A 13,512-nucleotide genomic window follows, 5' to 3' on the forward strand; every position below is an offset into this window, starting at 1 on the left:
AGATATGGAAACACTGTTTCACATCAAGCAGTACAATACATCCATAGACTGTATAAAACATGGATCTAGTATCCGCGACAGGTTTCTGAAGAGCCATTTTGAAGCTTTTGAAGTGTGGTGGCTCTGGTCGCCGCCATGTTGGCAGTTCTGCCTCTTCTGCCTACGTTCAGCTTATCCAAAAATGGGCAAAGACCTGAATCATTGGCGGATCTTAGGCTGGCTTCATGACACCTGGATGCTCAAATAAACCACCTGTAACGGCACCCACCTCTCTATCAAAGTGGCCACACTCCTAATGTTTTATAACTTTAAGCCTTAATATAATTTAAACGAGTGAGTTACTGTATGTAGAAATTCAGCCTCAGTGTAGTTGTCATAAACGGAGAAATCAGCTATGGAGATGTTTATTCCTGCTGTGAAGTTGGACATTTTAATATGAGGGCTTAAGGAGATCATTTTGTATACTGTATGTGTGTATTTTGATGCTGAAACATTGTTGAGCGGTAATTTGCATCCTTGTGTATTCCCCTGCGTGCACATGTCGAACTCTCTCCTGATGTATGGAATAATTACTGTATAATCACACAGCATGTGTTTGTTTGGGCTGAGCAGTTCGGCCCAATGATGATTTTTTTTTTACTGCCTTTGTGTTGCATTTCCAGCAGTAGGGGATAATTTTCCTGCACTGAAAGGTCTCGGTCGCTGAATGAATATAGAAGAAGCGCTGTACTCCATCTGTCTCCTCGTAACCAACAAGTGTGTTGTGTTGGCATCTCGCCGGAATAGGCGAGCCAGGATGAGAGGAAGTGAGAAAACACAGAACATGGAGTGTTAGGATAGTGGAAAGAAGAACAGATACCTGTCATAGAAAGAAAAAAAGCAACCCAATACAAACACACAGATCCATCACTGCACCTGTTCATGCAAATTGTGTGTTTATTTTTGCTGTTGTCTGTGTGATGGTAGGATATCCACCTGAACAGGCTGTGCATGAGGCGTTAGCAACTGTGAGGGAATATCTGGATGAACATGATGACGAGGTGCGTATCTGTGTGTGTTTGTGTGTACGTGATTGGCAATTTTTCCCTACCATTTCCTCTAGGTATTATTCCTTTCACAGCTGTTGTTTTTGTTTTCTGGCGGGAGCACAGAGAAGGGTGTATTGAGAAAACACATACACGCACACACACGCACACACACACATACATTTAAAACACACACTCCCGAGCTCTGGCTCTCATGCTCATGGCTAAGTCTGTGTTTTAATTGGCTCCTTGCGGGACTAAACCTGACTAACACAAACACACACACACACATACGTGCACACACACTTTCTCTCCGGAGGAACAGCGAGCAGAGAAAAGACAAAATGATGGAATAGATGACTGGAGGGGAGGGACGGGGGGAGAGAGGGAGGGTGATGGAGCAACAAAGAGGAAACTTTCCAATCCTATCCACTAGTTTGCATGCTCTAAACTCCCCTCCCCTCTTCCTCCTTTACTTTCCAGGTCTCCTCCCATTCCTCTTTTCAATCTTTCTTCCCCTCTCTAACCACTGTGATGTATCACCTCCCAGAGAGGCTGTTGTCGATGTTATTGTTAGGACAGGAGTCTCCAGAGTCTCTGTAGCAATACTGTTGACTGATGCCGTCAGCCACACCGAGCTCAACAAACTAACATTAAGTGTTACATGTCTCACTGTGGAAGACTACAGTCAACAAGACTTAAATGGCTGAAAATAAGACCTGAAGGGCAAATCAAGGCACTAAACTACATCCTTCCTAGAAATTGTTCCATTGTGTTTGTGTGTTTTTTAAATGGGGAAAGTTTTATTGTGAGCAAATGAGAGTTTATTTGCATAGAAATAAAGTATGAATGTTCACCAGAGGAAATTGGGTTTATTCTTTAATTGAACCCTGTTCATTTTATATTTTTTACAGTGAGTTTTGTTGGGCTTGCTCTGACTTAGAGTGCAGTAATGTAGAAAATGAAATAGAAAATTATAGACACAGTAAGTTACAAATGGACCCAAGACACTGGGAAATGTGCCAACACTCAAGTGTAATAATAAAAACATGAATCATTTATTCGTAAAACACAGCAAGAAGGCAATACCCAAGGCAGTTTCATAGTTTTACAAATTGGATTCACAGTCGACCAGAAAGTGTAGACAAAACTGATGTATGACATTTGAGAAACAGCGATCTACTCCCCAGAGGCCATTTAGAAACTGTTTCTGGAGCTTTTGATCTTCATCATCAGTTGGCGTTTACCCTGTTGTCATGGAATTGAGTGGGTTCCCTTCTAGAGGTGAGAAAACATCATTAATAATCACACTGACATTTGTTACAAAGTTATAACTACAAAAAAAAAAAAAAAGCTTCAGGCCAGTTTCAAACCAAATCCAGTGTTGTGGAGAATCGCCGCTGGATTATGCAGTGGTGTGTGGGGTGAGGGTGACAACCTTTTCTGCCCTTCTGCTCGTTTCATATGTATAATGAAGAGCTTTATTTAAAAACAGATATTTTATATGTTTTAGAGAAAACTAAAACTTAATGAAAACTAGATATAGTCCTGATAATATATTGCAAGTATATCCCCATATCCCCCCATATCCAATAAAGAGCAAGAAAGACCTGCTAACATTAGGCAAACCGTTGACAGCATCCAGCTTCCACATTGAAGTGGGAAAATTGGTCAATGATTTGCTAACTCTTCATGCTTATATACTGTAGGCAGTAGTAACAACTCACTGTTTGAGAATAGCTAAGAATTTTCTATCCTTAGTTTGCACGAGGTCACGTGTGGGCCTTGAGGCTTTGATTAAAAACAGTACGTGCCAGTTTATCTCAACACTGGTGGCCAGGGTCGAAGAGACCTATTGCTGCCTTCTTAGACATAATAGATAGCTGGCTGTTGACGTTCCAGTCTGCGTAAACAGACACCTGTGTCTCCAGACTAGAATATGTTGACAATAACACACACAACTCCATGGGTAAAGCCATGGGTAGTAGTATTTGTGGTGTTATCTTGGGGTTTAAAGTCTTCAGCAGAATGTGAGACCGACTCAGGCACTTCTGATGAACTCTGAGAGTGTCTCTAATTCTCCTTGGCCAAGCGTGAGCGCTTTCTTCCCTCCTGACCTCACCATTGACCTTTGACTTCAGCAATTTCTCCACAACACTTTCTACCTCAGCAGCCAACATAGACACTGTAAATTTGAATATCTACATTTTTATAACGAGAGAAACTCCCTCTACTTATCCTGTGATATTAGTAAAAGCTCCAGAAGAGCTACTCAATGTACCTTGTGGTGATATTGTTGATCAACTGTTTCCATGTCAAGAATGAACTTTGATCCTCAGTTTGTTTATGACAGTTTATATTATTTTCGATTCATTAAATGCAAAGTAAAAACTGCTTAAACACAATTATCACATGTACACATGGATGATTATGCAAGTGTGCACAGCACTTAATGTGTGTCGTCTCTGCTAGTGCAGTCTATTCTTCACAACAGGTCAAATTTGTGAAAGATATGAAAAATAAACATTGCTGCAGACAAATTTTCTGTTTGAAATGGGAATATTTACAGACGCAGTGTTTCCCTTAAAGACAGGCAGTTCTAAGAGCCCATTACATTCACTTGATGTTATTGTTAGCTTAAGCATCTCCGGGGTCCCTGTTGCAATAGTATTAAATTGAGCTCCCCACTGCTACCGTTTTCTGGAGGCCATTTTGCATCTCTCCTCACAAGCATTTGCTTTAATTTGAATTAGTGAGGCTGCAAAATGGCGCAAGTGGAGGCAACTCAATATGGAGGATGGAGATTTTGAACCTTAGCCCAGGGGATGTTGTTACTTACCACACATTTCCATATCTTCCCTTTTAGCCTCCATTCAAATCCTGGCAAGTGATGGTAATTGTGCAACAAGCTGGGACTAAAAAACACAGGCTGCGGGCTAGCAGGCTGCTGAAATGTCTGTATTTGAAAGCAATGAGACTTAAAGTCCCAAACCAGACACAAAGTGATAGAAACAGCCTGGCTATAACTTGCACTCGCCCAAAACGTTAAAATCAAAACCTATGTAGAGACATTAGGGCAGTAATAATGTCAGAGTCTGAGAAATAAAGAGTACACTGGAGCTCATATCCCTGGAAGCATCTTTTTAGTGTACAGTAACTTTAATCACCCGGGTACATAGCCCTATGTACTGTACTGTAGGTCCAGAAACACAGAGCATAATGTAAATATTATGGACTGCACCGCCAAGATCTAAAGAACACAAGAGCACAGAGCATAAAAATTGTTTATTGGTGTAAAATAGCTGCACTCACTCAGCCAGTGTCTTAATATTATTTGAAATCTATTATCTTTATGGCTTTGTGTGCTCTGTATGTGTGCAGTGGTAAGTCTGGATTGAGTTGTTCCTCACACAGTAATGAGGGAAACAGAGGACGTTGTGCCAACTACACACTCACACACACCCTCAGTGTAACACTCCACAAAAACATTACCACTATACTATTATATGTGCATTAGAAAAAAACACAAGAAGGACTTCTCCGCAACCTTTCTGTCTCTCTAACCTCTTTCACTCTCATGCCCACATACTCTCTCTCTCTATACATTTGCTGCACTCTGTCCCCAGCACGCAGTGTATTAAGCATTGTGGTGTGGCATGATCATAATAGTGAGCTAATAGGGGAGTAATGGACTGATGCATTAGCTGCATTCTCCTAATATTGCCACCGCACAATGTCACACACTGTTACATTGTTTCCTCGTGCTGTTGATGAATTCACGCTTATTGAATATGCTTGTAATAAAGGTCATTGTTTGTGTGTGTGTGTGTCAGCTGGACAGAGTCATCTTCTGTGTGTTCTTGCCGGCGGACAAGGAGCTGTATCTGCAGAATCTCCCGCTCTACTTCCCGGCTGGTGAGTTGTCGCACAAACATGCATACTCTTGTATACACACACAAACGCACACGCTCACACACAAACACTCGCCTATATACAGTGATGACAGCTCAGCTCAGCTCAATTTAGCTACATACACAAATAGAGACACACACAATGGTGTGATAAATACCCTGGATCATCCATTGTGTGCTATTTGCACATCCAGTACATTCACACATACTCACGACCATTAGACACATCGTACTTTGCATATGTAGCACACTTAATTGGGTTTAATGACATCATATAAACATATACTTTATTCCCTATCTCACACATACTTACATGCAGCACTTAAAAAGCCACAGTGGCTTAAAAACACAGGTATGTTTTCTCAAATGTTTTTAATGCACAAAAGCACACACAGACTTACAGACATACAGTAAATGTGACTATAGATTGTGTTTATTGAAACAGCCTTCTCCATAGCTGACTAACTGCCTTGTTATTTCATGCTTCATGAATTTATTTGATTTAATTAAATCAATTAAATATATTTGAACGCAAATTTGGTTGATTGATATGGGGTTACACATGTGGCGTGTAATTTATGGTCTGGAATAATTTCAGTCCAGGTACAAACAGAACAAACAAGACTGCATGCACAAAATATTTTCTCTGAGACACTTACTCTCCTTTTCTGGTGTGTTTATTATTTATACAATCAACATAACCAGTTTGAGGAACACAATTAGAATTGAAAACATATTCATTATCGTCAGTAGGCCGTGTTGTGATTCAAGGTGACAGTACAGTCCCCTGCGGTACTACCGTGCTGTTAACCAGCCAATCAGACACACATCCCTTCAGCCTCGCAAACTGTGGTCTGTCCGTCAGGTAGTCAGTAACCTGGGTGATTGTGGAGGTTTCCTTCCTGCATCACTGGCTGCTGGATTGTGTTAAAGGCGCTAAAGAAATTAAAGAACATGATCCTCACAGTGCTGCCAGCATTATCCAGGTGAGAGACAGAGAGAGCTGAAGCAGGTAGACTATGCATCCTCACCACCAACTGGACAACAGGATGTCTTCCACAGCACTGGGACCTTCTCCAGCAACAGGTTAAGGTTGAATAGGTGAAACCATGCATAACTGGTCTACACAGGCCATCAGGACTCTGGGGCTGATGCCATCCAGACCTTACGTTCTGGTGCACTCTCTCCAGCTGACTTTTCACCTGGCTGCTGAAAACCAAGTGGCTGAGTGAGGTGTGCGAAAGTGCTGATGGGGAAATGTCCATTGTAGGAGTCACTAGTCCTGATTACAGAAAACGTGTGAGAGAGAAGCAGCTATGAGAGCAAGGAGGATGCATGGCTAAGGGAGGGGTGAACTCAGGGTCCTGTAGGCTGTTAAAAACACATTCAGTTCATTGGCTCTGTCAAGGCTTCCCTTAGTCTGACTACTCCTCATCTTGAATCCTGTGATAGTCTGAAAGTAGAAGCTCGTCCTGAGCTGTTTCCAGGTGGTTGGGATCCTTAATGATTCTCCTAGCCTTATTTTTGCAGCCTCTGGTATAGTTTTTTTTCTTTTATCTTTTAGACAGGGTAGAGCGCCACCTATTGTACATTGAGCTGAATGAAAAACTCTTTGCAGGGCCTTGCAGTCTTGTTCAGTGCCAAAAATTTAAGGGTAAGCACAAAAAAAATACACGAAGAAGTTAACTCAACATAAGCAGATATACTTATTTACTTTCTCTTTGAGAGTCGACTGAAAAGATCAATACCAATTACATGTCTGTTTGGAGCTGGAGTCAGGCTCTCTAAATACTGGAAACTGGGCAAAACAGCAAGTTTGACAGTTTCAGACGAAATCTGGTGCTGAAAATGCTGGTTTTTCTATTCATTTGAGTTGCTGGTAGTGTGTTTTTGGATGTGATGGTAAAGCCACAGGGTGTGGTAAAGAAAAACTCAGCGATCTGCGATGGAGAAGTTGAGCCAGATTCAACGTTTGGAGAAATGCAACCAAATGTCACGCTGCGGCAGCCAACCTGAAATGTCACTAAAACTGAGGCTATCCAGGTGGATTCATGGCCTAAACTTTAATACTCTACCTGCTGGGTTCTGGCTTTGCTCATTTCATGTAGCTAGATTCTGTGCCCGTGTCTGGCTTGCAGTTTATACTGCAACATATTGACAGAACAAAGTTTCCTTTGGTTTGTGTTTGATGGTTTAAGAGAGAAAGGAAGAGAGGAAGAAATGGTTAAGTGACGTAGACAGTGAATGAGGATAAGGAAGTGCTAGTATTGAGAAAGCCAGTTAATCTGTGAAATTAAGTTATTTTCATAGTGGTAACATTCAGCACAAATAGACATACCCCCAGCACCCCACCTTAGCCGTAAAGCTCACTAAATAACCTGCGTTGTATCTCACTTGTTTAGCTTGCATATTGGCATAATTATAAATATTGCAATATTGTCTATTGGAGTTGTGCGCTGTAACTAATAAATTGCAAGCAACAGTTTATCCATCCAGCCAATACTTCTCTGCTGTATCTCCAGCTATATAGTACAGCTGCTTGATTTTGGTTTTAGTCTCAAGATTTGGCACAAACACATCACCCACGTCATGCTCAGATTGGATAGCTTTAACAAAAAAAGAAAGAAAAAAGATGAAATCTGATTAATTTTTTTTAAACCATTTGAGCATTTGCTGTATTCCAGCTGAATGTTTTTCCAGCAATGCTGAACTATTCGTTTATTACTTGTATGACTAACCCTGTTGTGAGCAGGATATGAAAAACAGAATGTGAGTCTTTGTGTATGTTCTGCATTGTCCATGTACAGTCTGGTATTTAAGGACTGAATGAGATGTTTCTTATTCAGTCATCTGTGTTTTACCCTCATTTTTTTGTCCTTTAGCCTGACCTGTGACAGCAGCTTATTGTTCAGGTAACCAGCATGGTGTGTAACAGTTTGGTGTATCAGCAGGAATAACTACATGTAGTAGTAGTAGTGTTTGAAATGTAAATGGTGTGTTCATCAAGAGAGGATTTCCTCCTCCTATCCGTCATTTTTGGGAACTAATTGGCAGTGTTTGCACCTCAGTTAAATAAAAATGTCTTTTTGTATTCTTTGCATTCCTTAATATAAGTCCTGGGCGCTGCAGCTGGTGAAATGTGTCTGATTTAAATGGAAGCAAAAGAACTTCTTTCAGTCTTGTCTCACTGGCTTTTCAAAATGGGCTAAAAGGAAAGTTGTTTGCCGTCATTGCAAATTGATCTGTATGGTTAAATGAAGTTTAGTAAATACGTAAATTTTATGTTGGCCGGGGCTGTGACATGATGACTTCACCCATTTGTTTTGATTGCGCTTGTGATTGATAGCGTTATAATGGCAAGCAGTCTGGGCTCCTAAGCATGATCAGTCATTCACTCAATTATTCAAATTAAGCATTGGTATTACAACTGCAGCCTTAACCTCTAATGTCTTGCTTTACCAGTGCTATAAATCAAACTCACCTCTCGCCTCAAAAACATCACGCTTTATGCTTTTATAAAACAGTTATTTTTTCATATGACTTGGCACACAGCAGCTGCAAAAGCCAAACTAAACAGTCAGACAGTGGCTGAGAAGAAATCCTCCAATTTCTCACATCCACATGTTTTGTTTAGCTGCTCAGTCCTGCATCTAATACAGCCTCGATTATACATTTATCTGAAGCATTCAGATGGATCAAGGTCACTTAGACTCTATATTCTTAAAAGTATTTTCCATACACAGGAAGAAGTTGCTGTTAACTGTGGGCCTGAGGAAGTGTTTTTACAACATGCCTCTCTGTGTTGCTTTTAGACCTTCCAAAGCAATTAGAATAATCTGACTTACTATTATTATTTTTCTCCTTAACAGAATCGTAAGTTAACAAATAGAGGTGATAAACAAATTGAAATGAGAAAGAGTTGACACCAAAGACAAACCTTCACTTGGCAGCATGAACAACAGAAAGCCAACACTGTGAAGCAAGGATGACACTGAAGCCAAAGCAGGGAGTGTTGTTTTCAATTTTACATGAAAGGAGAAATTTCATCATCTCAGTGGCAGTAAAGTCAAAGCAACAGAGAAATGCCTCTGGGGATTAAATGTATCACTATGCAGAAGATTAATATGCATTCTGCTCAACAGTTCAAAGCAATATATATACATTATGTATACAGTATGACATTTAATGTAATGTTTTTACCTTTATAATTCAGAGTTTTGAGACATAGCAGCACACTGCTTTACATTAAAGAACAAACACACTTAAATACATAAAGTGAATAATATTATGAACTGAGGCCTTAAGGGCTTTTACATTTATGCTCTGACGGACTTCAAGAAGAGAAAGAATGAGCAGCCTATTTAAAATAAGAGCAAAATCCAATCAACTTTGCAGCCGTATCTCTTACATAAGCTTTAAACTCAGACAAGACTCTTAATTTTTTTTAATCTTTTTTTCAGGCAGATCTAACCAGTAGAGGCTGATACCAGGAAGATTTTCTCTCACATTTCAATGAGGGCCTTGGGGAAGATCAATTGCTGAAAATAATGGGATCTCGACTACGATGCCCTTGTACTCTTCACAAAAACCTAAATATGTACTGTAGGGAGTGTTTTGTAGATAAAAATGTAGCAGTGACTAAGCAGAAATAGCACTGACACACAGTATGAGCTTAAAGGATAATGCTGGTGTTATTCTGTCTTTTTTTATTGCCAACAAATCAAATGAAATGTCAATGAATTGATCTGACTAACAAGTATTTCCTCTGTAGCCAAAGCCTGAAATATCTTATTCCCCTGTGTCATAGAGCTCCTCTGTTCTCATAAAGTATTAAAAACACATGACACTGTTGCTCTGGGGCAACGTGTTCTTTTTTCACATGATCTCAGGCACTAGTTTTTTTTTAATCAATTCAACGTACACAGTCTTACTAATCCTCACTAGAGCATCGAGTGTGTATTAATCCACCGCTGAAAGTAGTCCATAATAAATATATTGTTTCTAAAAAATGTCAGTGCCCAGCTGCTTTAGGAAATTATTTTGGCCTTAAAAAATACAACTATATATTTTTCGTGAACTGTTTTTAAAGATTTATGTCTTCTGTGGGAACCAGTGCGCTTCGGGCTGAGTGCCACAGACAGGCAAGTCTGAAAGTATTGACAGATGGACTATTGAATTGTTGGTTGTGGTGTTTTCATTAGATTTCTTGACACTAAGAAAAATATAGACCAAATTAGCTTTATTCTTTTACATCTTAGTTTGTAGCCCAACCAGAATTTGGGTAAAATAAGATGTAAAGTGTTGCAGCAGCAACACACACACACACACCTTAATAAATGAAAGAAAGACAAAGTAAGAGATCTGGTGAACGTAGTGGAGCATTCAGCAGATAATGTGCTAGATATTTCCCTCATGAGTTGGTGGAGTAAAAAAGACTGTGGATATTAGACTTGTATTCATCAGGTGGCCAAAAACTACGCTCCAAATGAATTCAATCAGTTTTATTTATAAAGCACATAACATAACATCATCACAAAAGTTATCTCATGACACTTTCCATTTAGAGCAGGTCTACACTGTACTGTACTTCATAATATTATGCACACAGACCCAATAATTCCCAGCATGAGTAAGCCCTTACCGATGGTTGCGAGGAAAAACTTCCTTTAATATGCAGAATGAAGCTCATTGGTGGGCGGGTGTAAATGTGTAAATATGGGGTTGTTTGCTAATATGTTTGCCATAATGATATTAGTGCTGTGTTTACAGTGTGTTCATCTGCCCTCAGCTGGCCACAAATCAATTAATGCTGCTTTAATGGCATATATGTAATATAAACTTTGATTTCATGGTCAACTTATTTTATATAATGAATACTGAACCCCGAGTCTGTGTGTGAGTGCTTTCTTACTTATGTAATGAGGCAAACTCTGAGCTTCCACTCCACATGCTGCAGTTTCAAACTGTGACACAGCATCAACTCTTCACTTGAAGCATGAACTCAGCACTTTCACATCTTCACACTGGGTCGGGTTGACTAAAGAGGTTATTTTCCGAAAAATGCAGGTGTGTCCCTTTAAAAAGTCTGTGCTAGCTGTTGGTGTCGTTCTCCTCTAATGGATGTGCAGCAGATTTTGTAGCAGCAGTGAGCGAGCAGTAGCGGTGCTTGGCTGGTAGATGGACCGGAACTGTCTGTCTGTGTGACAGAGCTGCTGCAGGCAGGCCTCCAACTCTCCACTATAAACCTTATGCGTCTCCAACACCTGGCACTACCCACACTGGCTGTCTGTTTGATGTGTGTGTGTGTGTGTGTGTGCGTGTGTGTGTGTGTGTGTGTGTGTTTGCATGTTTTGAGTGTGTCTTTAGCCATGTTGGACTGAAAGTGACTAATCCTCGCTAACAGATCCCTCTGAAGCAACCACACGTTTCAAAAAAAGCCCAAATGCTATTAACCGCTGCATGACCAAGGTAAAATGCCCTCCTCTCTTGTTCTACAAGTTTATATTAATTCTCTCTCTCTCTCTCTCTCTCTCTCTCTCTCTCTCTCTCTCTCTCTCTCTCTCTCTCTCTCCCTCTCTGTCTCTCTCCCAACTCCCACAGAGGCCACTGTCAAGAGTAAACTCTGAGAGACTGGATTTGTCAGATTTGGTTGCTGTGGATACACACCGCTGCGCTCAACATTCAGATTCCTCCTCCTCTTCACGGATCAAGACCTTCTCCAGCAGGAAGATAACTCCTAAATGGATAATTGCTTATTTTGAAGTGCATGCTTCTGCAGTTCCTCTATTCTTCCCACTAATGGTCTCGGTTAAGAGAGGTGTTGTGATGAAGGTGTGAGAAGATATTGATAACTTACGTGAAAAATGTATGTGTTTGTACACAGCTGCACTCTTACTTGACCTTTATTGTCTATGATCAATGGTGGCTTTGCTTCAAGCTAACAACAGCCTATGAGTTATGTGTTATTTGAATTCCGTTGTGTGCGCATGTGTGTGAGACAATGACAAGAGCTTATTAAAACGAATCACACAGGCTTCTGGTGTGTGTGAATTGATTACTTGTCGAGATGCGATATGAGTCAGTGAGCTGTGGCATCACGAGGTAGCACTTTGCATAAATATTTCCTTCTTAGTTTTCTATATGTGAAGAGAGAGCAAAAGAGACTATCTGTCAGCAGTGGTGGAAAGTAAAGTAGATTTACTTTAGTACTGTACTCATGTGAATATTTCTATTTTATATTACTTTATATTTATAGTTTACTACACTTCAGAGGATAATACTGGACTTTTTGTTGCACTATATTTATTTTATCACTATTGGTACTAGATTCAGACACCCAAAACTCCTTGTATGCTTCCAAATAATGGATTGTTGGATTAAACTACACAGCAATGTGTAAAGAATTGATAATAGTGGCATCATTAGAACTGGGTCATGTGGTTGATATCAGTATCATGATGTTTATAGTGTGTGTAGTGTTTTTCCAATAATATATCAAGTGTATGTAAATTAAAATGATACAATCAAATAGATTTTCAGTGTAAAGAACTGAAGACAAAACTGCACACCTCTAAATCAAGAACTTCAGGATGTTGTAGTAGTTTATGATTACAATTTATAAACATTAACTCAGTCCTTTTCATCACAACTTACTATAAACAGTAATAGTTTGACAAAAATATAATAATATATTACTCTCAAAGACGTAATTCTGTCACACAAGACAGGTTACTTTTGACTGCAATAACTGATTTTTTTTATTTTTCTGCTGCTACTGTGGGTGCAGCAGAAACAAGTTGTGATCACAACATAGTCATATCATCACTTTATATAGTTGATATCTAACATCCAGCAGTTACCAAGCAACAGCATCATTCATTAATTCAGATCATTTATCTCCAAGTGAAATTTTTGGTCTTTACCAAAACTATGTTCACTAGCCAACTGTGTCTGTGCTGTTTGGTAGCGTTCAGTGGGCTGCAACTGAAACCAACGCTAGGAGGGCAGTGATAGTGAACCAAAACAGTTAACCTTGACCTGAAAGTCTAGAAAAGTCTAGAAAGCTGAGGTTGGCTGCAGATTTGACCGCTTTCAGAGTCATGTGATACATTGGTAACATAAAAAAATAGCAATTCTAGACGTACATTTATAATAACATTATAACATTTATATTCTAATAATACTTATGTGCTTTTACTGAAGAAAAATTTTAATGCATATTTTTTTACTTGTATATCATCAAGGTACTACTTTTACTTAAGTAAAGGATCTGAATGTTTCTATAACCAAAAATATTGTTTTCTGGATTTTTTTTTTCATTATATAGCTGCACCTGTTAATTTTTAACAACAATTATCAGTCCTCCCTTTTTGCCTCCATGCTGTCCAAATCTCATCTACCCTGGCTGCCTGTCTGCCTGTCAGAGCACACCATATGTGTATTTATGCAAGCGCCATCATGCTTCTCCCTACAGTGCATTTGCATGAGTTTTTAATTGTTTGTTGCAGGATGTAGCCGTCACGTGTCGGCGGGACGCAGGCGGTGATTTGTGTGAGGCGAATTGAGTGTTTAGCAAG

General features: G+C 39.7%; 1 protein-coding gene across 4 annotated transcripts in view; it reads left to right on the forward strand.

Moving 5' to 3' along the window:
• macrod1 (mono-ADP ribosylhydrolase 1) overlaps positions 1-11,969 on the forward strand; it is a 109,777-nt gene extending 97,808 nt beyond the window's left edge. For 3 of the 4 annotated variants that reach the window (XM_027285616.1, XM_027285573.1, XM_010739172.3), the window contains 3 exons: positions 967-1,040; positions 4,859-4,940; positions 11,537-11,969. In XM_027285616.1, coding sequence (XP_027141417.1) covers positions 967-1,040; positions 4,859-4,940; positions 11,537-11,562 — 182 coding nt within the window. In that variant the 3' untranslated portion in view covers positions 11,563-11,969. Of the gene's footprint in view, positions 1-966; positions 1,041-4,858; positions 4,941-7,818; positions 7,849-11,536 lie in introns of all 4 variants that reach the window. The other variant, XM_010739173.3, reaches the window with a different exon arrangement.
• Positions 11,970-13,512: the final 1,543 nt, after the last annotated feature.

Source organism: Larimichthys crocea, chromosome I, assembly GCF_000972845.2.
Source record: "Larimichthys crocea isolate SSNF chromosome I, L_crocea_2.0, whole genome shotgun sequence".
Classification (NCBI taxonomy): domain Eukaryota; kingdom Metazoa; phylum Chordata; class Actinopteri; family Sciaenidae; genus Larimichthys; species Larimichthys crocea.